This window comes from Protopterus annectens, chromosome 3.part0, assembly GCF_019279795.1.
Source record: "Protopterus annectens isolate FY-2018-M chromosome 3.part0, PAN1.0, whole genome shotgun sequence".
NCBI lineage: Eukaryota > Metazoa > Chordata > Ceratodontiformes > Protopteridae > Protopterus > Protopterus annectens.
The window spans coordinates 589,157,186-589,184,233 of record NC_056731.1 but is presented as its reverse complement, the minus strand read 5'-3'; the positions used below and the strand labels follow the sequence as shown (position 1 = coordinate 589,184,233).

The 27,048-nt window shown below is 38.6% G+C and overlaps 1 protein-coding gene across 1 annotated transcript in view; it reads left to right on the top strand.

The window, feature by feature from the left end:
* Positions 1 to 27,048, top strand: part of LOC122796481 — a 506,341-nt gene that overhangs the window by 67,395 nt on the left and 411,898 nt on the right. Inside the window, exon 2 of the mRNA XM_044064991.1 lies at positions 6,666 to 6,809. Coding sequence (XP_043920926.1) covers positions 6,668 to 6,809 — 142 coding nt within the window. The 5' untranslated portion in view covers positions 6,666 to 6,667. The remainder of the gene's footprint in view (positions 1 to 6,665; positions 6,810 to 27,048) is intronic.

The following is a 27,048-nucleotide window of genomic DNA, read 5'->3' as shown; positions in this document are numbered from 1 at the left end:
TGAACTTGTGGTGTTGGGTCTCATCAACGGACAAACAAAAATCATACAGAGTGCAGTCTGAGGATCTGGAACAAATATAATACACATTGAAAATGTTGTTGGTGAGAGTGCTTGAGAAATTATCTAAGTTTTGTCAGGGAGGGGAATTCTCCACAGCTGGTGCTGTTGAGCATCCTATTTTTATCATACTTAGATGCACTGTTCTGTACCTATTTGGTAAATTGCATTAGTTCTAAAGGCAAGTCACAATTCTTTGCATGAGCTCCCCCCATCTTTATCAATACTTCAGATGCTTTGGTGAGCTCATATCCTAGACTGTAGCAAAGTAGATTGATTAGACATGAGCAAATTCCCAGCTGGTGGCACTGCACTCCTACAAATTGAACAGTGAGATTCATGCATGTGGTACATGCCATGCAGCAATGGTCCCCCCAAAAAATAATTGGAACCCATAGAGCATTATTATTCACAAAGCAGAGTGAATAAGTCGCAGCACATTAGAGGCTGTGTGCAGTCTGTGTGCCAGAACCAAAGTGGAGAAGTAAAAAAAAAAGTTGAAGAGCAAGAAAAGCTTCAGCTTCATTTAAAACAAATCTGATATTACACTCCTGCACCATTTGCCCTTGCCATTTGCACCCACTATCAGCCTACACATAAGGCAGCCACCCCCTTGTTACAGCTTTGAAAATGATCCAAGAACCCTCTACATTTCAGAGTGTGAAAGCATACTGTGGTGACCCTGATATTCTGTGTGGCAATGTAGTCACTAATGTTCAGCCAGCATGGTCTGGCACATTTACAATGCCAGACTATTCTGCAAAGGTGCCAAGGCCATAGACTGTTAAAGATGCATCAGTATGTGCCAAAACTTGTGTTTTCAGAAATGAAATGGTACCACATTAACTAGGTATATTTTAGTCTGATGTCTAAAAAGTGCAGAACATGTGGATTGGCTAACTGCAATTGAATATTATTTAATGCTTTTTTTGACAGGTAGTCAAGCAGTACTCCACATTCATTTCCTTTTTCCAAGACTATTTCTTAACAGTAATAAAAGCAAAAGTGGACAACAAAGTTTTGTAAGAAACAGTGAAATGTTAGACAATCTCCAGATTGTTTTCATTGCCTCTTCCCCCTCTCCTGAAATGGCTTCTTTCTTTCTCCTACCATACAATTTCATGCTCTCCTGGGATATCTTTGCATGCCTTCATCAGACGAAAAATCAAAAAACACTTGCAGGAGACGTCACTGCTTTGCACTTGAACAACTCTGATCTCCCATGAGTAAGCTAATTCTTTCAAAGTTGTTCTTGCCAACATAAAAACATTTTTATACAAAACCTAAGAATCATTTATATATACAGCATTCTTCATTCCCAAAGAATCATGGTTTGTGCTTCTATTGGACTGATTCGAGCAGTGTCTTCTATAGCAATTCAATCTGGGAGTGGCAGTCATTTCCACATTCTGGGCAGCAGTAGGCAGAGGTTGGTTTGGTATCATGGGCATGGATCTTCTGAGGGCTCTTTATCCTCATCTTACCAAGGTGGTTTCATACATACTGAGAGCTTCTTTCACTTTCTGTTTGTAGTGCAATTTGGATTGCCATTTCAGCATCTTTCCAGACTCCAGCCCCCCCCCCCCCAAAGGAGGTCCTTGGTACCCAGCCATCCGTCATGAGTGAGATGTGACCAACCAATGCATTAATCTGTTTCAGGAAGGTGAGCATTGAGGTAGTGCCTATCCTCTCGAGCACTGTGCTGTTGTGGATCTTGTCCTGCCATGAGATAAGTAAGTCAGTGCATATGGAATATATTGTGCTCAAAATAGGAGTAGTGGCTCAGAGTCCTTGTTTCACTGGCATACAGTAATTTGCTAAAACAACACATTGTATAAACCTGCACCTTGGTGTGTACAATGAGCTTATTAGCCCATACTCTTTGTCAGCCTGGAAAACTTGGCAACTTTTGGAATACGCTGCTTGTTCTTGCTGTCAAGTGAAACGTTGTCTGATTGTAGATCCTAGGTACATGAATTCATGGAGAACCTTCAGCTCATAGTCACTCACCATGATTGATGGCTCATTGCCCACATTTTGGCCCATCATCTGGGTCATCTTTGAACTGATCGTGAGGCCAAATTCTATACATGCATCTGCAAAGCAAGTTCCTGAGTATATAATGATCTTGCTGAGAGTGAGCTACTATAGCTGCATCATCAGAAAACAGTAACTCCTTTAGATGTTTCCTAAGGACCCCGGTCTTCGATCCAAGTCTCAACAATTTGAAAGTTTGCCGTCCATTCTGGTTTGCAGAAAGATACCCTTTGTACGGTTCCATAAACAAATTTCAACAGAACTGAAAAGAAGAGTCCAAGCAATGCTGGAGCCAGTACATGCAACCCCTTTTACTCCACTGAGAACTTTGAAAGGTTCAGATGTGGATCCATCGTACATAATGGTCCCCTTCATGGAAGGCTCTGATAATTGAGCAGTATCGGAGGACAGCCGATCTTTGCCAGAATTGCAAATGGACCTTTCCTACTGACTACGTCAAATGCCTTGGTCAGATCAATGAAGGCAATATACAGATATTTGTTCTGCTCCCTGCATTTTTCTTGTAGTTGCCCAACAGAGAAAACCGTGTCTACAGTAGACTATCCAGCTCTGAACCCACACTGAGAATCTAGGTAAAATCTCTTTGCAAGAATGTGGAGCCTCTTTAGGGCAAAACATGTAAACCGTTTCCCCACAGTACAGAGGAGGGAGATGCCACACTTTTGTCACCCTTATTCTTGTAGATAGTAACTGTTAGCATTCCTCACATCTTTCAGTACGTTATCTTCTTTCCAACATTGACAAAGTATTGCATGCAGCTCTGAGATTGGGGTACTGCTAGCACATTTAAGGTTTTCTGAGGAACTACCATCTTTCCCAGGGGCTTTTCCTGAAGAGAATGCTTTTTAGTGAATCATTGAGTTCCTCTAAGGTGGGCTCGACATTGAGTTCAGTCATAGTTGGCAGAGGCTCAATGGCATTCATGACTGTCTAACTATGGTCTCTGGCATATAACTGTGAGTAGTGTTTCACCGAATGTTTCATCTACTTGGTTCTGTCCAAGATCTTACCTGTGGCTGACTTGTGTGGTGATCTTCCTTTGTGATGGGCTGATGGCTTGTTTAATCCCATTGTACACTCCTCACATGTTACCAGTGTCTGCAGCCTGCTGAATCTTGAAGCAATAATCATTTGCACAACACCAAGCTACCTGCTGCACTGGGCTCTGAGCAGACCAGAGTGCCTGCAAGTTCTCATTGGGTGAGGACCTGTATGCAGCCAGTGCCAGTCTCTTCTCAATCAGAGGTGTCAGCACTTCAACGTGGACTTCAAACCAGTCAGCACACTTAACTGTTGTCTTCCCAGTGATAGATATTGCATCATTATAGAAAGCATCCTGTAGTTTTTCCTATCTCTTGTTGGTGTCATTGTCATCCAGACAGGTCAAGACTTCTGCAAGTGATTGAACAAACTTGCATACTTTTGAAGGGTCATGAGTCTTCCTATGTCAATGCATGGCCTCTCTTCCTTTTTAGAGGAAAAAAACCTTTTGTGTATGGATGTTCACCTTGTAGTATCAGTCTGTGCTGTGGTAACTGCATGTTACCCTGACACTGCCTAAACTGCTGTTTGGTAAGGACAAGGTTAGTTGGTGCCAATGTTTCGATCTTGTGTGCCGCCATGAAACTTTATTTCCAGTAAGACCACTGCATAACCAACACCTTTTTCAATGTTAAGCCCCAGCACAAAGTTCAAGGAGATGCTGTCCATTTTCATTGATCTTTCCTGTTACAAACTGTCCCAGACAGGACGGCTAGCTGTGATGGTCAATGTCAATTCTGGCATTAAAATTGCCAAGAATGATTAATGGTTCATGGGAAGAGACCTCATTGATGGCATAGAATTTGTCCTTGACTTCCTGGGGGTTGGCGTGTAGCTGCTGAAGATGTTGACCATGGCCGCTGGTATTGGTAGCTGAATTTTTAGCAGTCTCTTGTTTCTCATATTTGATGGTATGACTAAGCCAAAGAGGTTGTTTCTGATTGCAAAACCAATGCCATGTTCCCTAATCTCTTCTGGAAGTTTCCCATGCCAGATAAAAGTAGTCTTTCCCTGAGACATCCAATGGATGGTAGCCTTGTTTCATGGATACCCACAATGTCCAGCTGCAATCTGCTCAACTCATTAATGACTGTTGTCTTCCAAGCATCACTAATTATCTGTAGTTCTTCTGTAAAGCCAGGAGTCATTGTCCTTGCGTTCCATGTGTCTAGCCTAAAGGCTGGTTTATTTTATTGCTTTTTTTGTTGTTTATTTTGTTTTTACAGATGTATGGTTAACAAATCCACCTATTGTATCACTAAGCCTCACACACCCAGTGGAGCAAGTGTACTGTGATGCGGCAGCACCTATTTTGCTGGAGGTTGCCCAGCTTAAGGTGGGCAGTAGCTGTCCAGTGCGATAAAGGATCTCTCCCATCATCGGAAGCAGGACTTGGCACCTCAAGTCTATGCCAACTGAGTGCATTGGCTTATGGATTATTACTGGTAACTGCTAATTCTATATTGTCACCACTCGCAAAGCAACACTGGAGTGTCCTCTCCAGGGTGCAGGCCTAGGCAAGGGACTTTGAGGAAACAGCTGATGCCCAGCAACAACCCTTTCCATGCCACTGATGTCATCCAAGGGAAACGAAAAGGCCAGTGCAACTTGGTATCAATGTTGTCATAAGCGCTGCAAGAGTCAGGTGAAGTACAACCTCAAATTGCCTTAGGATCTCCATCTCTGGAGTTTTACTCTGGGTTCACTCCTGAAGCCTTTTCACTATGACTAGGTATTGCCACAAGGCAGCAGGGGGTTTAAATCAGAGTTTGCATTTTCCTAAGTGGGTTGCCTTCCCAGACTGATGAGCCTCTACTGCCCAAAGCAACTGGTTTTAAGGTATCAGTCACCTGCCTTCACTCATTCTTCTGTCTGTACAAATGGTTTTGCCGGTCTTGGAAACTAAGCCATTCATGTGAAGGCCATGAGTTGGACTTGGGTTGTTAGAGGCTATTACAGATGCATGCATTGGGAGCATTTAATAAGTAGTGGAAGCTTATCCCTACAACCACCCCAAGCTATGACCACCTTTGAAACCCATATACATATGTGCTACATTTAAATCTTCCTGTATGGGTAGAGGAAGTGAAATTGTCCCGATGTTCTTCAGCTTCACTAAATCTCTGGCTCTCATTTCAGTAATGTATTTTTTTTAAAGACAGTGTTTGTTACTTTGCCTTTGGAGGGCAAATTCAGCTGTTTAACTTTCAATTTTAAAAGTGTCATCTATGGAAAATCACAGCTGTTGAATCTATAATATGTAAAACAAACTAAATGCAGTTAAAAACAGAAGTTCTAGCAGAATAGAACTATTTGATCTACATACATTGCCAAGACATTATAAGACAAACAAATCAGCTTAATTGAATGTAAAATAAATTGTACAATATTCATTTCAAATAAACAGATGAAGCTCCTGCTGAAGAACAAATAAAACGTACAGATGAGGTACTTTACTTTTTTTCCATATTACATTATTGAATGGGAGTGCAGCAGAGGGCACGAAAAAATTTAATTCTAAAGCATTTGCATGTGTCACTCTTTTTTTCCTTTGCTACACATTATACTGTTGTATTACCTTTCTGCTCAATATTACAAAGTAAGTATACAATAATAACTGATAGGTGAAATTTTACATCTTTACAATTTAAAAGAAGAATAAAAAAAACTGCAGTGTTATTTCTAGGTTCATTAGTTGTCTATGAATTCCTAAAATGAAGAGTATTTTCTTCCTTGCTAACTGTTGGACACTGCAGCCCAACACACATCACTGTATTTTTTTAAACTTTGCCCAGGAACGTAGGAAGTATAGCGAGATGTTTTTGAAGGCACAAAATTATATAATCCAAGTATTCCTAATGCAATTGCACTCTTTAGGGTAACAAAAAATTTTAGAAAGACCATTCCAAAGTTTCTTACAGCAGCCCTTATGGCATGTTTAATGTACAACATTCAGCACAAAGTATAGCTGTAAATCAAGTCCAAGCAGTAGAAAAACATAATAGACTTAACCTTTAGAGGTCGTTTATCTTACGATTACTGTTGGGAGGGGAGTTTGAATATTGGGGGTACATGTTAATATCTGCTTCTGTTCATAGCTTTGCTTTAAGAACACTTAATTTGATAACTCTTTTATTTATTGAATATGCTTCAGTTTTGAGAAAACAAATGAGTAATAGATTATTTCTGCTTTGAAATAATTTGATTGACAATGTATAAATTATGGTTACCTGCACATGAGTGGGTAGGTTAATTTTTTCCTGCAGCTGCACAATGTTTCAAAACTAATATATGCAGGAAATGGAAAACAAATCTTTTTGTCACTGGTGTGCTGTTAATTTACTTTGGTTTAAGTCCCATTATTGTCACTGAAAGATATTACTGAAGCATTTGGCTTTAGTGAAGTTGATGCCAAGCAAGCAGTTCTGTTAAGTAATGAGCATGTCTCTCTTCTGGTATAGCTCCATTCCAATATAACTTAAGGCATTAATGTGGTTTTCTACTTTCAGAAATGAATACTGCAACAGAAGGTGGTCCATACCCCCCAAACCACAGAAGGCCCTTCTACTACACACAACCAACAATTCAACGCCCTCTCCCCAATCTGTGGTACATGAATCATGCCTACAGCCCGTTTATCATTCAAGGCCCAGGTAAGACATGAAGTAATGTTTTCTGCCAGTTTGCTACCACCTCATCCCCCAAGATACCTTTTCTAAAAGGTTTTGTCATTCTTCAATGCTGCAGCAGCTATCACAGTGGTGAAAGAACCTGACACAATTCACAAATGTGATTTTCAGTGTGTTAAGTTTTAAAAAGGTAACATTGGTAGTTTGGTATAAAGAGCTTTTCAACAATAAAGGCATGTTGGTGATTATATTACCAGCTTAGAAGAAGGTATACACATGCATTATAGTGGAATAAGGAATTTGTATAAATTATGCAGAAGAAAGCAGAGAATATACAAGACATACAAAATTGCCTGTAGGTGTAAATGTATACCTCTAAAACTAGTACAACATTAATATTCTCAAAACAGAAAAACATTGAGAACAAACATACTGAAGATTCAAAAAATAAGAAAAATACTCATTTTTATATCCGTAAACAATTGTAGATCTTAAGATCTGTAGCAAGGTTAATGACATAAGATTACTAGAATAGTTGCAAGGCAATAAATGTTTAAAGATACAAATTCTGCAACTATTAAATAGCTTTAACTGGACATAATGGTTTAAGGAATCTGTCCAACAACAACAAAAACTTTGTATAATGCCTCATCTATGGCACCTGATATAATGCTAGCTGTGTTTAATTATAGCAAAATTACTCCCTTCAGCTTTTACTCACTGGAACTGTTTCCTGGCTATGAAAATTATATAGTGTTACAAAAGGTAAGAAAAAGAAATTAAAAAAAAATGCAGACCAATCAGATCAACATCTGTTTTAGAAAAATGTCATGAAAGATGCATTCAGCTTCTGTCAAAACAAGTACAGAGATATAGCAATTCTAGATTTGGATCAACAATGGTTTAAGGAAAGGTCTACCTTACCCAGTCTTCATTTTTATAGTCAAATAACTATAGTAATACTAGGTATTAATCTGGATTTGGCTAAGGTTTTCAACTTTCCTCCCAATAATATAATAACTGATTGATTAAATCAAAGGCAAACTGTAACTAATTTAATGGATTACAAAGGCAAATTTACTAATTTAATGGATTATGTCCTGGCTGACTGGAAAGTCAATATGCAGGAATACAGCCCGACTACTAATCCGTAAGAACATGAGTACCGCAGGACTCTGCTTAGGCCTATATTTAATATTTCTTCAGCAATTCCCAAGAACAGTACTGCTGGATAAACAAGCAGATCCGAAGAATAGTATAGTCAATGGAGAGGTGTAAAGAGAGAAAAATTAGGGATGGTTTTAAAAAAAATGCAAAAAAGGAAAAGGTTAACAATGTAATGTTATTAAATGTTATAAAAATGATATAAGAATGTGACTTTGTGATGTAACAGATGCATGCAGATTTAACATGAATGGAAAATATGAAGAAGAAATGATGCTGGGAAAGGAATAGTGTGGACTGCAGTAAAAGGTATGCTCTGGAACTGCAATTTAGTGTAAAATGAATATGAGGAAGAATGTTTTTATGTGATACAAATTGAGTAACTAGTTCATCTGTGGGTGAGATGAAAGACTATTCAAAGCAATAGATGCACAGTATTTTAATAGGAGACGGTTGTAATTTTAGAAAGAAAAATGAAATTGTCTAAGACATTAAAGCAGTTACGGAAGTAAGGAGTTAAAATTACGCAAAGAAAGGTTTACTTTTAAAGTGGGAATTTAAGGACTGAGATTATATTCAATGACATGGAGGGGGGGGTAGGAGGCAGATTTTCAGAACACAGGGCACTGTAGCAGTAATAGGTGAAAATGTAGTAGTGAAAGGATAAAGATTTCAAAGTTAAAAGTAGTAAAGAATGTTTAAAGAGGAGAATTATAGCATGGTCATCTAACAATGAAATGTTTTAAAGAACTGTAGCCTTTTAGGTAGTACACAAGCAAAACTTATTACCATATAAATATTCCAGTAGAAAGCAGAGGGGAACAAAGAAATGTGACTCTAAAAGTTGTGAAAATTTACTGGCTTTGGGAAGTGAGAATTCAGAAGTACCAACTAAAAAGTTAAACAATACAACCGAGAACTTTTCATATCATTCTTTGAAGGATGGATAGGCAAAAATGAATTACTTACTGTGGGACATGGCTGATATAATTAAGGAAATTAAGGAATACTGGGATTGATGGATAAAAGTCTAAAAGAGGAAGTTATGGGTATTGTGGAAAGCTATGCAGAAAAGAGAGGAGGAAGTTCAGTGGCTAAATAATATAGGAACTAGAAAAGACAATTACAGGAAAAGAATTGGAGAAGGTAATAGATGAAGGAAAGAAATTCAGCACCTGGACCAAGGTTTTTAGGATATTTTTTTAATAAGTGAATGTCAGAAGCTGAGTAGGAGGGTTTTTTATGTTAAAAATTGGTGGGGAATGATGGAATAAAAGAGGATGAAGTTTGCTAAGCCATAAAAGGTAAAAAGAGGAGAGAAGGGAAGCAAAAGAACTGGTGACCTACTCTACACAGGTTGTATATTATGAAAATGAGAGGAAGAAATAAGTGAAAGGGGGTACATGGAGTGAAAGACAGAAGGATGAATGGAATGCTTATTGTAAAAGAGGTGGATTGTGAAATGAGAGGAAAGGTGAAAGGCATTTTTCAGAATTAGTCAAAAGGAAATGTAGAACATTTTGCAAGAATATGGGGATGGGCTCCAAATGTAATTGAGTCAGTATATGGGATCTTCAGTTTCAGTGGTGTTGAATGGATGGGCAGGGGAACAGCTGGATGAAGCTGGAGAGTGCATTGAGCATGTAGTTTTGTGATGGTCATGAATGCAATAAATCAAAATTAAACAATTTGGAGGCAAAAATAGGAGGTAGGGATGGAGTGTGCTTTAATTCTCTCTTGTACAAATTTAACAAAACAATTCATGTTTAAGACGCCGCGGTGGTGAAGCGGTAGTGTTGTTGCCTCACAGCAAGAGGTTCTCCCGTTCAATTCTCAGTGGGAGGCCTTCTGTGTGGAGTCTGCATGTCCTCCTCACGGTCGAGTGACATTCGAAAGACATGTGTAGAATGGGTGTGCCTTAGTTGAAGGTTGGGCATCGAGCTGGCACCTCGGCACCTGTAAAAAAATCTGCTGCCAATCATTAGCAGACCGGAGTTTTGCTGTGACGACCCCTAACCGGGAAAAGCCGAAAGAAGAACAACAATTCATGATTAAGGAAGTTTATAATGACAGGGGCATGTTGCAACAAGTGGGATGCAGTTAATTAAGCAAAGAAAATTAAAGATTTTGGGAAAGGGATGCAAATTCTGCAATTTCTTAGACATGAGATTTGGGAAGTATTAAGTTGTAAAACAGTGAGCAGATGAGTGGAAGGTTTTGTCTAGCTATATTTAAGAAATATTCTAAATACTTGTATGAAAATTAGCTTATTTTAACAGAGTCTGTACATTTCTCACTTATGGAAAAAGTTATTGCAAGCATTCTTTAATATTTTTGTAGATTTAGACTAAAACCTGGTGAAAAATGGAATCGTTTGTAATAAAGTGGAAGAGGTCTTAAATTTGTAGTGTATTGGGTTCTTTCATTTGTTTTGGGGTTATAGCTCAACTCATTCACTCCGGAGCAGCTCAGAAAAAGCTGCCTGCTTAATCCCACCATAGGAACAACAGTTCAGCCTGAGCTCATTTTCAGAAAATCCATTTCTAATACCATACAGAAAACAAATGTTCATAACTCTTTAACTATAAGAGCTAGACTAAAAATGTAAATGTGAAAGTTGTTTAACAGACACTGACCTTTCCAACAGTGTAAATGTTGATAGTGTATATCAGTCATTATTAAATATTTGACAAGGAATGCTGATATTGTGCATATTTTTTACCTTTTTGGAAAAGCAAAGCACAATATCTTGGTCGATCTACCATGTAGACCCATACGATTTGTATTTCATTTGTTTGTATGAATGTCAGCTTTAAAATGATACCTTAGCCATTACTGTGTGATGCTCCTTGATGGAGATATTCACAGAAATATGATTAATATAATATTTCTCATAATTGATAAATATAGCATAATATGTCATCACCTGTAACAGACAGAGCCTACATATCGGTATAAAAGTTGTGTATCTGAATGTCAGCTTCAAAATGATGCATCATTTGTGTGATCACCATGCTCCATTGCAAAGATATGGGTATAATAATGAGAAGTATTGTAAATGTATAATTTTCATAATCGTACAAGACTAAACACTGATATCTGTACATGTGTACAGTGCACAGACAATTTTTTACCATGTTGTAAGGTGTAACAATGTCTTCAAAATGAGGTATTACTTGGCACACTGACATGCTCCCTTGCAAAGTTATTTACCAAAATATGAAAATAAAATCATAATTTCCATAACCTAAGTCGAAACACTTTGACATCTGTACATGTGTTTAACATACAGATACAGTTCTTTTTCCATGTTGGAACTATGAATACTGTCTTCAAAATGCAGTATTACTTAGTACATTCAGATGCTCCTTTACAAAGTTATTTACCAAATTATGAAAACATAATTTCCATAACCTAAATCCTAAACAAACTTTGATATCTGTACATGTGTACAACATACAGACATAGTTCTTTAACCATGTTGGAACTGTTAATACGGTCTGACTTGGCTCAATTGTATGCTCCCTAGCAAAGTTATTTACCAGAATATGAAAAAATCATAATTTCCATAACCTGATTCCTAAACAAACTGTGATATCTGTACATGTTTACAGCATGCAGACCCTGTTGTTTTACCATGTTGTACATACTGATACTGTCTTCAAACTGAGCTATTACTTAGCATGTTGACATTTTTCCTTACCAAATTCATTCAGTAAAATATGAAATAAAATCAATTTTCCATAACCCTAGCTCTAAAAACATGTGATATCTGTACATGTGTACAGCATATAAACACAGTTCCTTTATCATGTTGTACGCACTGATACTGTCTTCAAAATGAGGTATTACTAGCATGTTGACAGTTTCCCTAGCAAACTTTTACCAAAATATGAAAAAATATCGTAACTCAAGTCCTAAATAAACTGATATCGGCACATGTATACAGCATTCAGACCCAGTCGTTTTACCATGTAAGCAGTCCTACCTTCATCTGACCCAAAACAACAAACAATCCATGTCCCCCTTCTCCTTTTTCTTACCAGAGTTAGTGCTGCCACCTGCACTGGTGGCTCCACTTCCAGAAGAGGTGGACACCATCTTGCGCAACACCGGTTTTCTCTCTCACCAAGAGGGTTTGGCAATTCTCTAATCCTACAGAAATGTTTGGTTTCCAGTTATCCTGGCCGGGGAAGGACCCTGACTCTGTAAGTCCTTGTTCCCTGGCAGTTTGTAAAGCCAGATCGCTTTTCTATCAATGCTAGCAGTCTGTAACTGAGTGTCGGGGCTCCAATCCTCTACACACCAATAGCCGGTGTGCGGTGTTGGAACAATCAGTGTATCAGACACGGGTGTCATTCAAGAATGAACCAATGTGGCTTGGATTTACTGATAATTGTTGAACAGTAAAGTAAACAGCTCAATTTATTTATTCTGTCCATTTGTGTAATTCACTAAGAGAGATAGCGTGAACTACTTGTGCGTTAAACATAACAACCAAACAAAAAAAAAAGGCTTTAAGCAACTGGCATTTCAAGACTACTACTGGTTGCCACCACTTGTCATGAATGCTGGAAAAAGTATGGACTTGCAAACCGATTTTCTCGGTAAACTCAAATATGAATGTGGTGTAATTCCATGCTGAATCTTAAGCTGACAAAGTAACTGACAACGTTCAGTTACTTTCTCAGCTGAGTTTTCAACAGTGGAGCTAATATAGGACTGAAAAGTTAATTGCGCTGGTGGAAGGCACTCTGGTGTAATAACATGCAGTTACTACCATCTCACAGTGTGCTCTGATTTAAGCACAGAGGTGCCATGAGACAGTAGTCGGGGTTAATGAGCTAATAAAGGCAATTACACAATAGGAATATAAAGAAGTTATAAAGAGATTTCAGAAAGTGTATGATAGAAAAATAAAGTAGAATACTTAAGTTGGGGTGAGGTAAAATGAGAGAGAGGAAACTTTTATATGAAAACAGTGGAGACATTTTTTATTTACCCATGGAAAGGATTGGGTAATGATGTAACAAATTCATCGAGAGAAAAAAAAACAAAGACAAGGGCTTTGAATGGTTTCATGGGATTTTGTTTGCTGGTTAATAAACATGGAACCTAAAATAGTGGAAGAGTGTGTGTGTGTAACAGAAGAGGAAAATGTGTATGGCATATATAATGTTGAGCATCTCAACAGTTATTTTTTTGACTGTATGAAAATTGAGAAGTGATGTAAGAGATTAGAGACTTATGGAATCTTCTGAAGGATTGGATATTAATATTGTATGTGTACATGGCAAATATAAAGTTAGTTATACATTGTATAATTGTTATATAGGTTCATAGGTTGGTACTAGGCTATCAGCCCTAGGCCCTATACAAGCCTAGCCATAACAATTCCCTGGCTATTTCTTCCCACACTATTTACTTCCCTGGACCCCTGTCTAGCAGGGCAACTGACGTGATCCCTGGGGTAAATTTCCTCTCTCCCATCCAATCGTCAAGGTTCCTTTTGAAGAGGGCCAAAGAGGCACTCTGCTTGACATGTATGGGCAATCTATTCCAGAGAGTCTCTGGGTCAGGAACCTATCCCTCCAGCATGTTTTGTTTATTGTGATGACAAGGTTTAGATCCCTGGAGCGTGTGGCTCTGAGGGATTGGGATTTCTTTAAGTGTAGCATGTCCAACAGCTCTGGGTTTGACATGGCCTTGTATGTTAAGCAGAGATCGCCTCTGAGTAGACAATATGCAACAGAGTATAGCTGGAGTTTTTTTAAGGCAGTCAGTGTAATATATAGTTAGTGATACATTGATAAATGAGAGGATTTATTTTTTAGCAATATGATTATGATGTACATACAAGAGGTTAAGAACTATTTATTACAAAGTGGAGTAAGGAGGAGGAGACTGAAATAAGATTGCTGTTGCAGAAGTGTTGGAGGTAAACATTTGGGCTGAAACATGCAGATATCAATTTAATGCCAACTGAACAAGTGCATTGAGGGATATGTATTAAATTAGCCCCCCTACCCAGCAATACTGTTAAACCTCAGCCTTTTCAGAGGATTTGTACCAAGTGAGTGGAGAATAGCTGCAGTCATTCCCACTTCGTAAGGGGAAGAGTCTTCCACAGACTCTGGCAATTGCTGACCCACAAGTCTGACCAGCTTCGTATGCAAAACTGTAGAAAGATTTAACATGGAACTATTCAATAACGACATGGGAAATCTTCAGAAATCTTCAAAATTCTAGACCCATCTTGATTTGGATACATCAAGGGCAGGTAGTTTGCTTAACCTGGTGGACCTCTTTGAAAAGGTCACCTAAGCAATGGATTAAGGTAAAATGATATGCACCGCATACCCTGAACAGGCCAAACTTCTGACACTATTCCCCACACAGGAAGAGTAAAAAAGCTAAATAAATTGGGAATTGAGCCCCTATGTCACCTGCAGGATTGCCAAATGACTTTAAGGAAGCAGGAGATCAAAATAGGGGAAGATACTGATACAAAGACACCAATCATCCATGAAGTCCTGCAGAGTTCAGTGCTGGGACCTCTCCTGTTTTGCATCTATTTTTAAGTAAAAGCCAGTACCAAAGATATCTCTGGTTGATTAAGTTTGCAGATGAGTGCAAGCTACACATGGTCATTGAATCCTGAAATGACTTGGTTATCCTGCAAGAAAATTTTTTTTCCAAACAATAACTGGTGCCAAAATCATGGACTAAAAGTAAATAAGAAATACATTATTATATCCTTTGTCAAGCCATCTACTGCAGAGAACTACCACATTGACAATATACCATAAACAGTTGACCCATTTCAGATTTGGAAACCTGTGTGGACATTGATCTTGCTTTCAACCCTATGTCAACAGTCTTGAGAGGCTTATAAACAAAGAGATTGTGTCTAGATCTAGCAATGTTATTGATCCACTTTACTCAGACCTCACTTATTCCAATTAAGTAGAATGCCCTCTGGCATGCATCTGTCCAGTCACATACAACTGGAATCTCCACGGATGTACTTTCCTAAAAGGATACAAGTCTTTAATATATCGTACATAGAGACAAAGCACTTTCACTATGCAGTGTCTTGCAGACTGCTAAGGGATGACTTGTGTCTGACATACAAGGCATCCTTTGGCCCAGTAGTGATGGACCAATGGCATGTCAGCAAGTCAAATGGCATCAGAAAACGTACATTGTTTATGGATCTAAACCTCTTCTTCAGTATCAGAATGGTTTGGCAGGGCAGAATGCATCTCGCAGACGGTACAGCTGCTCTGAACAAACTCCCCATCCATGTGAAAAAAGCTCATCCCCTGCCCATATCCAATCACAGCTTGGATCGATGGATGGATCATAGAAAATGTAATGCTGTTACCTTAAAGCCCAATCTACTGAGGTTACAGCAGAGTAAATTTTGATTGTAAAAATTTTCTATACGAGTCCCTTAAAAATATTTGTTTTTTATTTTTTATGTTTCCGATGTTATTTTTAAATTTTGTATTTTTTAAAATAATCTGTTTGTGATTTTATGTTATTGTCATTTAATCAGCTGGCTGTGATCACATGACTTTTCTTGGCTCCTATTTAAACTCTAAGTGATATGTTTTTGAATTTGTATTTCGCATTGAGGAAGGGTGTAGACCTGAAAGCTTTGCTGCTGCTTTTTGTATTAAACTATTTTCTCAACGTGGTTGTATTCTACTGTTGCCTTTTTGTTTCCAGTACTACAGTGGGTGCTTGTTTTGGATCTTGTTGCTGTGTCTCCTGCTGTATTCGTTGGGATTTGTGGACTGAGAGCCGTATCCTTATAGAAACTACCATTTCTGTGAAAGCTCTCTTAACTAGAGAGGTTAATCCACTTCTTAATCTGGTTCCTGGAGAGATGGAAATTACAGACAACCTTTCCATTTCACTATCTGAAACTGCTGCTGACTTTAATAAGAACTTAGAGCTACTAGAGAAGAAAGTTGGATCTTATAAACACTTACAATGGAAACATTTCAGTTTTTTAGCTTACCTTGACATGGGCATTGTTCCACGAGGTTTAAGGATCTTAAAAAGGCTATCGTATGGCAATGTTTATCCAGATTTACTTAAGCGTTGGCAACAGCTTAACTTGAAGTTAAGCCTTGACTATATGTCTTTGATGAATGATCATTTCCTTAAGACTCGGATTGATTTAAAGGAAGAAATTATCAATTTAGAGAACAAGTTGCTTACCATGCCCTGTTTTCCTAGTTTGACTAATGTGTACCAACAGATGCTTGATAGATTGCACACACTAGATGATAGGCTCGAAGCTACAAAAAAAGTAAGCTTAAACGTGATATAGAAAACCAAAAAAAAAACGTGTTGGGTAAAACCTTGGTGCAGAAATGAATCCAAGTAAAAAGTAAGAAATGCACCAAGATAACACACAGCAAAACGTTTAATCACAACAAAGTACAAAGTGGTAAGCGCTTTCACAACCGAAGTTGCGTCATCAGACACCACAGTAAAAAATGCACAGGTTTAAATAGAGATTCTAAAATGCCAATTAATCAATAAAATCACACAATGATTAAGTAGCAGTGAAAAACAATTAAGCTTCATGCTCAAACTACTAAAAGCATTGCTTAAAAACATTGTACAAGAAAAATTCAAAAAACATACATAAGAAAGCACTTTAAAATCATAATAAAAAACATGGAAAAATACTAGTCGGCAAAAAGTTAAATAGAATACCTGGAAACTAAAGGCTAGTTAAGTACATAAACTAACTTTGAAAACTAATCTTAATGCTTAAGTTGTCTAGCCTTTAAAAAAGGGACCAAGGAAGTAGTAGCATTCAAACCAGGATACTTTTCAGCATTAAGTTTCAGAATCCACTTCTGTTCATGTCCCTCTGTGATATTCTCAATGTCACTGCCTCTGGGGTTTGTATAAATATGTTGTAAAACAAAACTTAAAAGAATGAGAACAGCCATTGGACATAACATGATTAGCTAGAGCATTTGATGGTTTATTATTACTAATATCTCTTAAGTGGTCTAAAATACGATCTTTAAGCATTCTATTTGTTTTTCCTACATAAAAGGCAGGACATTGTACACAAAAACAGTAATAGAACACATTTGTAGATCTACAATCAGTGTATTCATTAGTATACAGTGAAAATTGCCTAGTAGGATGTACATATTTATTTTTACTGTATATAAATTGGCAAGAACTGCAATTCCTGCATGGAAAAGTACCATGCCGATTGGAACGAATGATAGTTCTAGATAGTTCACCATGACATAGATGTTTAAGGGATTTATTATTTTTGAAACTAAAAGTAGGAGAAAGTCCAACCTTGTCTACCAATCCAGGCACTTCTTGTAACAAATACCAATGCTTCTTAACTACATCTAGGTATTGGTTGATGTTACTAGAAAACTGAAACACCACCCTAAAATCATTACTAGATCTGTTAGTATATCTTGCATTGTCAACGGTATCACCAGCATTAAAATAAGGTTTACATCTAGTACTTCTCAGCTTCCAGGCATTAGAGATAGTCTGTTCAATGTCTGCAAGCGAATATCCCCTATGCAAAAATTCTGTTTTTAGATTCGATAAAGCAACTACTGCATCTTCATCTCTGTTATGTAGTTGCAGTGTTCTAAAGACCTGACCCTTGAGCACGTTCCTAGGAATGTGCCTAGGATGCATACTAGATTTGTACAAAAGAGTATTTTTTCTATTGGGTTTAAAATAAATATTACTGCAAAGACTATTTAAAACAGATTTACTAACCTGCACATCAAGAAAACTGATATCAGTATTAGAACTATGATAAGTAAACCTTAAACAATCAGTGGTTGAATGCAAATATTCCAAAAACTGAGCCAAATCAATACCAGAGCCTTTCCATAGCATAAACACATCATCCACGAAATGGACATACCAAAGCATTTGTCCAAAGAATGGATTATTGTTTGACAACACATTTTGCTCTTCCCAGCTGACCAAAACCAAGTTGGCGTAGCTGTTGGCACACGCAGTGCCCATGGCCGCGCCATCTTTCTGCAAAAAGAATTGCTCCTGGAACATAACAATGTTATTCTCTAGAATAATCTCTAAGAGACTACAAATCAACTGTATCTTAGTGTTAGTGAAACACTTATTCACAGAAAGAAAATTTCTAACGCTGTCAACACCCCAGGTGTTAGGTATACTAGTGAATAAGGATTCAATGTCTAGTGTAACAAGGACAAAGTTCTCATTAACATCAACACTTTCCATTTTTTTATAAAGCCTTTGTAAAAACATATTTGTATCCTTTAATATTGTATGGCAATTTGCCAACAAACCATGTGAACATCCCTCTACATAAATGGAGAGAGGTTCAGTACACCACCCAGTGCCTGAAACAATAGTACGCATGGGTGGAGATAACAAATTTTTATGTATTTTTGGTAAGCCATATACCCTAGGAACAAGAGGTTTATACACATTAAAGTACTTGAAAAGTGAGTCCTCTATTAAATTAGTGATTAATAAATCAAAAATTAAAAAAGAAACCTTATAATAGCATTAACAGTAGGCTTGGAAATGCATTGATATGTGCGAGTGTCGGGTAAAAGTTTCTCCATTTGTGTGACATATAAATCCTTGTCCATTAATACTATACCACCTCCTTTATCTGCCTGCTTAATGACTAGTGAATGTAGATTTTTTAATTCTTGCAGGGCTCTATGTTCATCTACTGTCAAGTTATAAAATTACATACTGGTATCAGTTGAGTTATTTAATTCTTTGAAGGCAATTTCACATGCATCTATGAATCGTTTAATACCTATTGGTAAAGCTGGAACAAAGGTACTAGGTTTTCTGTATATATCATGTCCTTTGTTACCTGAAATAGTATCTGTAGGAAACAAACACTTTAGTGAAAGACTTCTACCAAGTATTCTCAAGTCCTTCAACATTTCTGCTGGGTCAGCCCTCTTTGCAGGAATAAAGGATAAACCTTTATTAAGAACACTAAGCTGTTCACTGTTTAACACAAAAGAAGAAATATTAACAACTAAGTCTGAGACGACATGCGTCTTTTTTTGGATTGATGAGCTATCACATCCATGTGCTGGCTCTTGAATGTCTTGCCGTTGTGTGTAAAACTCTTTGACCGAGCTCTGTACGGCAGGGCTGTTCTCAGAGTAATCCCCATTCTTTGCCTTGTCCAAAAAAAACACTAGTTTCCTTATTTAGTTCTTGCCCTTGAGTATTATTCACTACAGATACATTTGAGGTTGAAGGCATTACTGCTGATGTGTAAGTGGGACGCACATCATTTATAAACTTGTCGATGGTAATAGGAGTCTCCGAGCTGCTAAAAGCAGTAAAAGAAGGTTGCATACCTGGTTCCACTTGCAATAGCGTTTGTAGATACGGACGCCAAAACTCCCCGATCATCTGTGGTAGTAGGAACTGCCGAATTGTTAATGGCAGTAACAGGAATTTGCAAGCCCCATTCCACTTGTGTAGCATTTGTAGATACGGGTGCCATAACTCCCTGATCAGTTGCAGAACCGGAAACAGGACCAGAGAAGCCAGTCGTGTAATGCAAATATTGCATCGCAGGGAAAAAGGGACCATTACTCTGACTAGATGTAATTTTAACTTCTTTTGGCCAGGAAAAGACATTGTTTTTCTTGCAAAGTCAGTTTTATCTCTATTAAGTTTAGATAACTTAATAGATTGTAGTTTCTTCTCATAGACAACTATATTGTCCTGTAGTTGACTCATTCTGTTAAATGTAATATCACAAGAAAAATTGTCAGTTATTTTTGTTTCTATGTCAATAATCTATGCTTTTAACAGCATTAGAGATTTTCTTTCTGTGAATAAGTGCTTCACTAACACTAAGATAAAGTTGATTTGTAGTCTCTTGGAGATTATTCTAGAGAATAACATTATGTTCCAAGAGCAGTTCTTTTTGCAGAAAGTTGGCATGGCCATGGGCACTGCGTGTGCCAACAGCTACGCCAACTTGGCTTTGGTCAGTTGAGAAGAGCAAAATGTGCTGTCAAACAATAATCCATTCTTTGGACAAATACTTTGGTATGTCCGTTTTGTGGATGATGTGTTTATGCTATGGAGAGGCTCTGGTATTGATTTGGCTCAGTTTTTGGAATATTTGCATTCAACCACTGATTTTTTAAGGTTTACTTATCATAGTTCTAATACTGATATCAGTTTCCTTGATGTGTGGACTGCACTTGCTGTGATGATATTCTAGGTAAAGGCAGTGATATTTTCACCCACCCTGTTACTGGATGTGTCTACAACTTTAAGCTATTTGCTAACTGTATTAGTACTAATGCGGTTTATTTGGCTACTTGCCTCCAATGTACTTAATTCTATGTAGGAAAGACCACGAGAAGATTAAAAGGCCGTAAGTCTGAGATCAGGAGGAATAATGATAAGAATACACTCTATAAGCACATTTTATCTTGTGGTAGCATGCATAGGTTTAGATTCAGGGTTGTAGACACGGTCCATATGTCTGAGAGGTGGTGATATTAATAATTCCTTAGAAGTCAAGGAATATGAATGGATTTTGAGGCTAGCTGCTGATCCATCCACCTGGCCTTAATACTGCTGTTACCTTAAAGCCCATTCTACCGAGGTTACAGCTGAGTAAATTTTGATTGTAAAAATTTTCTGTGCATCTCCCTTAAAATATTTTTGTTTTTTTTGTATATGTTATTCCTATGTTTTTTTTTTAATTTTGTATTTTTTAAAATAACCTGTTTTTGATTTTATATGTTTGATTGCCTTCTGTACTACTAATGGACAGAGGCAACTCCTAAATCCTTTTTCCCATGTATGGGCCCCCCTCAAATCACCTATAGTATGATCCTGGTTATTCTTACTAGGGGTAATATAATTATTGATCCATAGGATGGGTAAGTCCAGTTTCCCACAAAGTGGAGTAGGTTAATAATGGTGCCAAAAGGGAAGTTGGCTAGGCTTAAAATGGCCACAAGGGCAGTTAATTTAGTACTTGTCTATGAACTTATGTGAAATTTATATATGAATTCTGTAAATAAAGTAACAGCTACTCTTAAGTGCCATGAGTTTTTTTTTTTTGTTTTTTTTTTTTTTACATCCATATAAGCTATCACAAATGGTTTAACATCTTATCTGAAGGCTGGCCCACTCAGGAGTGTATGAACCCTCCTCCAGTGTAGCATTGAATCCAGGTTATTGGTATGGGAATGGAACCCGTGTCGTCCTGATAATACGGAACCAAAGATGTGTGCACTCCTACCTTTTCAGCCGCTCATACTCTTTTTAGTCATAAAATAAAGATGTAATGGTTATTGCATACATGCAGCAAAAGGTTACTTTTATTGCATGTAATATTTGCTTTATCTCCAATCAAAGGCTGAAACATTAGTCAAATGCAACTAGTTGTGTGTGCACTCACACTGCACCGTGCAGGGAGGAAATATGCAAGTTACAATATATGTAGTCAGAAAGCAGCCTTCTTGTCTACTGGTGCCTATTTCTGCTGAACTACAAGCGACCACGTTTATTTTTTAGTGTTTTTTATTCTTATGGTATTGTTAGCTTTCTTGAGTTCCTTTATTGCTTCACTGGTTTTACAGATTGAATCCATTTTCTCAAGTTTTAAATTTCTTTAAAACTGCAATTACATCCAAATGACTGACAATCAATGTAAAATATAAGCCAAAGAAATATAAATATGGCAGAAAGTAAATTCCATTTAAATGGTACAAATAGCAATGCTATCAGTAAACATCTTTAGGTTCATAGGACTATACTAAGCTATTGGCCCGCAGGCCCTTATAACCCTTGCCAAGCATTTCAGCCATGTTCCCACAAAGTCAGGACCTGTTTTCCCTGTTCAGCAGGTACACAGGTGGGATCCCAGGGGTATATTTTCTGTTTCTCATCCAGTTGCCCAGGTTCCTCTTAGAGGGATAGTGAGGTACTCTGCTTGACATGGAGAGGGAGCCTATCCCACAGATGGGGAGTCATTGGGACACAAATGTATCTTGCCAACAAGTTATATAATGCCACAGAACAGGTTGAGGCCTTGGATGTGAGTTGCATGAGTGGAGTTTGACTTATGGATATGCAGAAACTCCATCAAAGCTGAGTCTGAGACAGCCTTGAATGACAGACACAGGTCATCTCTGAGCAGTCTGTATGAGACTGAGTAGATGGGCAGGGCTTTTGGCCTATCTGTATAGGATAGTTATTTGAGACCCTGTATTTTCATGGTCTGGAACCTCTGTGTCTCTCCACCTGCTACTTATGCTTGGCTATGTACATGTCGAAGGGCACATTGTACTCAGTGGGTCTGATAAGGGAGGAGTACAAGGATGTTATGACCTCCTTGTTCCTGGATGAAATACCTTTACTTATGAGGTGGGTCATGTAGAAATCCTTCCGTATAATGAAGGCAATGTGGGGGTCAAAAGTCGGGTTGCTATCAACATGGGTGCCCAAGTCCCTCACAACTGATTGCCTGCTTAGTACATTGTTAATGTGATAATTAGTGGGGATGCCATTTTTCCCAATGGGAATAATGATGCATTTCTTGGCATTCAGTTTGAGGCCATGCTTCTGGCACCAGTAATTAGTTTGGGTAAGGCCCTCTTGGAGGATGTTCACTTCACTAGCGGAATTTGACAGTGCCCAGCTTGCAGTCATCTGCAAACTTGGTCAGCCACAGACCACGTGTTTTGGTTTGCACCTCAGAAAAGTATATCCCAAACAGTAGATGCCCCAAAGACCAATCCTTGGGGTACACCACTCATTACAGGTGTAGTACTAGAGGTGGCTTCCCCTATTTTGACTGAGTGGGTTCTTTCAGTGAGCCAGTTAGCTACCCATATGGTAACATATCGGTTGTTGCCTAGCTGGGGGAGTTTATGTATTATTCCCAAATGGGAAATAGTGTCAAAGGCTTTGGCTAGGTCAAGGTAGGCGGTGTGCACGGTCTTCCCCTCATCCATGGCTGGAGACTGTTTTGAAGAAGGTGACTGAGTTTAACAGGCATGATCTCCCTTTGACAAAAACCAAACTGTGTGGAAACCAGCTTTTGGAGGTTGCCAATATCCTTGTTTATAAGGTCCATAATAATGCATTCCATGGCTTTGCAGTTCAGGCTAGTTAGGCTGGTGTGCCTTTAATTTCCTGGGTCAGTGGGTGCTCTACATTTGTGTAGAGGGATGACAGTGGCTGCCCTTCATTCTGCTGGGATGAAGCCAGGCTTTGGTTGAATAGAGTGCCTAGTGGTGCTGAGAGCTCTTGCTTGAGTTCATGTAGGACACAGCCAGGGATGTTGTCAGGTCCCACGGAGGCTGTATTTTTTGCCTTTGAGAGGCCATTAATGACCTGCTCCCTGGTGATGAGGGGAGGGGGGCAGGTGCTGAGGATGCCCTGGTTTACTGATAGGGTGATAAAGTTTTCACTGAACTTGTTTCCCAGCAGGTTGGCTATATCTGTGGTGTTTGTGTATGTTGGTATTCTTGACCACCAATTCAGAGCAGATTTGGGAGTTACCTTTCAGATTGCGGGTGTATGCGAAGAAGGCCTTGTGATTGTCCTTAGTGGTCGTGACCAATTTGGACTCAACTTTACCCATAGAGGATTTCACCAGTGACCTTATTTGCTTGTTCAGACAAAGGAGAGATTGCTTCCAACTTGACACCTGCTCCTTCTTGGTACTCAACACCATTTTTTTTCCTTTTATTATAGTCTATTACTGCTGTCCACCAGACAGGTTTACTCTTTCTTGAAGATTATTTGGTCCTGGCAGGTATTGCAGAGCCGATGCAGATATATAGGTGTTCATATAGTTTTGGATATAGGCTTTGACATTAGTGCTTGTTCCAACTGAAGGTATGGTGGCTGTGAAGCTGCTTATACCTGCTCTCAGGAGGTTGTAGTAAGCTTTGGAAAAATGATTTTTTTTGTTCTACCTTGGCATGGGGGGGGGGGGGTCAAGTGAGATGGTGACTTCGAAAGTGATTGCTATATGGTCTGACCTTACCAAGGATGATTACACTGTGGGGGTGCTACAGTGGCTACTCATGTTGATTAGTAAAAGGTCCAGGATATTTTCACCTCTTGTGGGGGTGTTGACCTGCTGATCCAATGCATTGACATTGATGAAGTTGAGGAATGTCTGGGCATTTATGTTTGAGCTAGAATAGGTCTTCCACTCTATGGTTGGGTAGTTGGTCACCTAGGATCAGGGTAGGGAGTTGAATCCAGACAAGAAGTTCCTTGTAGATCTGGATAAAGGCTTGTAAACCAAAAATATATATAGAATATATCAACAACAAAGAAGTAGAGGGTTGAATCTTGATGGATTCAAGTAAGTCCAGATAGGACTTCCTGAGGCATGGCTGGGGGGGTCTGTAGCTAGCTGTGATTTGAATAGGTGTTTTTTAACTGCACCTGGAGCATCTCCTGTGCATCATACTGTTTGGCCAGCCTTGAGGTGTGTACATCTTTGATAAATATTGAAAATCCACCTCCTTTGGCTTTGTAGTCCTCTGTTTGGGGTCTGAATGTATAGTAGGGCAAGTAATCTGGTAAAGTTTGGGTGCTCTCCGCAGCTTTGAGCCAGGTTTCAGTGACTGCACAAATGTCAGCATTTTCCAGTATGAGGAATGCTTGCAATGAGTGCTATTTCTTGTTAAAACTCCTAGCGTTTAGCAGCATGAACTTTAAATTTCATTTAGAAGAATTTTTCATGTTGGTAATTTTGCCCTCATGACTTTGTTTAAAAAAGGCAGTATGGGGGAGGCAAGAGCCTTTGCCAGAAGCCTTAAGCTGAGGGGAGACAGATGAAGACCATCTCTGACAAAGCATCATGGAATGTCAATCACATCTTCCAAGGCTTTCTGGTACTGGATCCCTTTGGAATGACCCCATAAACTAAGCCAATTTTTAGTCATTTTCTTTTTGTTTTGAGGCATCATTCTGGGTGATGGTAGGATGCTGCTTAAAGTTAGGGCTATACCTGCCTGGGACACCCATTCAGCAAGCTCAGTCATGTCTGTCCTTGTATAGTACAGAGGTATGTCTCAAGTCATTCACATGAACATGGACTAAGACACTGTCATAACAGTACCTGTTGAAAGACTTGAGTGTGTGAGTGATGTGGCAGATTCTAGCACCTGACAAGCAACTTACAGTGACTTTCCCCTTGTCTAGCCTGGTGAGGGGTATATCTGTGTGTCTCACAATAGAGTCTCCTGTGACCAGTATGTTGGGTTTGTGCCTTAGAGGCTGCGAGACACAGGCATGTGTACTATGTGTGGTGCTTGGTGTAGTTGGGATTGTGGTATGTGTGTGTGTGTGTGCTTTTGCCTTGGGGGTCTTGTTTAGGTATGTTTTTGGTGAGACCCTCAATATATGTAGGAATGTACTGTACAGGTGTGGGTGGTGGTAGAGGCGTGGTGTTTGTGCAGACAACTTTCTCAGTGCCAAATGTACTGGCTTGTGATTGAGACAGTAATGATTCTAGGTTCTTAATGTAATTGCATCTCTCACATATTGTGTTCCTAGGTGGTAGAAGAAGAGGGTTGTCCGTTTACATGAGGCAGTTGCTACACTGTCTCAGGGTGCTCATATCAACCAGACTAGCTAGAGAAACTACAGGAATTTGTCAGTCTATGGTTGTCTGACTCTGTGGAAGAGATGTCAAGGATAGTAGAGTAGGCACTATCAGAATAGTGTACCTATAGGTGTGAGTAGAGCTGGACAAAATCAACACCGTTGCAAGGGAAGGCATCAGTTACACAGGAGTGCTGGTAAGGGAAAAATGCAACTGAGATACCTCACAATGGGTTAAAACAGCACAGCAGTAGTGCACGACAAGCAAACACAAGGTTTAGGTACCAGAAAAGTTGGAAGAAGTTGGAAGAATCTAGAAGCCCGAATTACTACCCAATCCTGCTAGCCCATGCACTTTCAAACAATCATTCATGCTAGAGAAGGTCAGGCAGCCCTGTTACTCTCACTACCAGAGAAGACCAGCCCCTACCAGCATAAAATCCCTGCCAGAAACTCAAGAAATTCAACAAGAAAAACAACCAGGCCTCGATACAGCAGGCCTCTATCCAGACTATGCTACCTGTCTATAACACAAAAAAACTCACAGGAAATGCACAGAAAAGCACAGAGCACTCACAAACAGAAAATACAACTCTCAGTATGAAAAAGCAGTTTACAGTTAATTAATTCAATAAAAATGCAATTACAGTAATGAAAAGCTATCTAGCAATGAAAAATGCAGTTAAAACAGTATAAAACAGTACAAAAATGCAGTGAAACAGTAAAAAAAATGTTGTAGATTAGCTGTATAGCACAACTATAAGCGTTAAGAAGTGCAATTCAGTGAAATAACTGACATGGAATTCATTCAGTCTTGTACTTCTCAGCTGTACAGATTTTCGCAGTGTGTCCAGAATGTTGCCTCATTTTTGATCATGGTTTTATAAAATTGTGGTTTTCTGGCAAATTAGTGGCAATTCATTAAAGATTGCAGTTGAAATATGACAGATATGAATTTTAAGACTTCAATTTCAGACTTCATACCCTTCAGTAAATTAATTTGAAACCTGTTCTATCAACTTTCTAAATTTGTAAGCGCAATATTTAAAAATTGTCCCTGTTTGGGGCCTTTGGCCCACTTTCATTTATGTTTTTGTTCAGATTTCTTGTTCTAAGAGGTTGAGAGTCGATGTTCTGTCTCCATATCAGTACTGTAATGCATATAATACCAATATTGTATTTTTCCCTGAAAAGTTTGGAAACCACTTTATATTTTTGACACCATTTATATAGGTATTAAAGTCTGAGTACTTCTGTTAAGCAAGACTTGAGCTTTCATGGGACAACAGGAAATTCCTTCTTGACTGCTTGTCTTTTGAGATATTTACAGAAATATGAAAACTGTGCTTATCTGTACAATCCATACAAGTAATATGGAATTCTCCCATGATGATCAACTTGCCTGCCTGTGATATTTGCCCTGTTTCTTCAAAATCATGTAAGGTTTTACATGATCTCA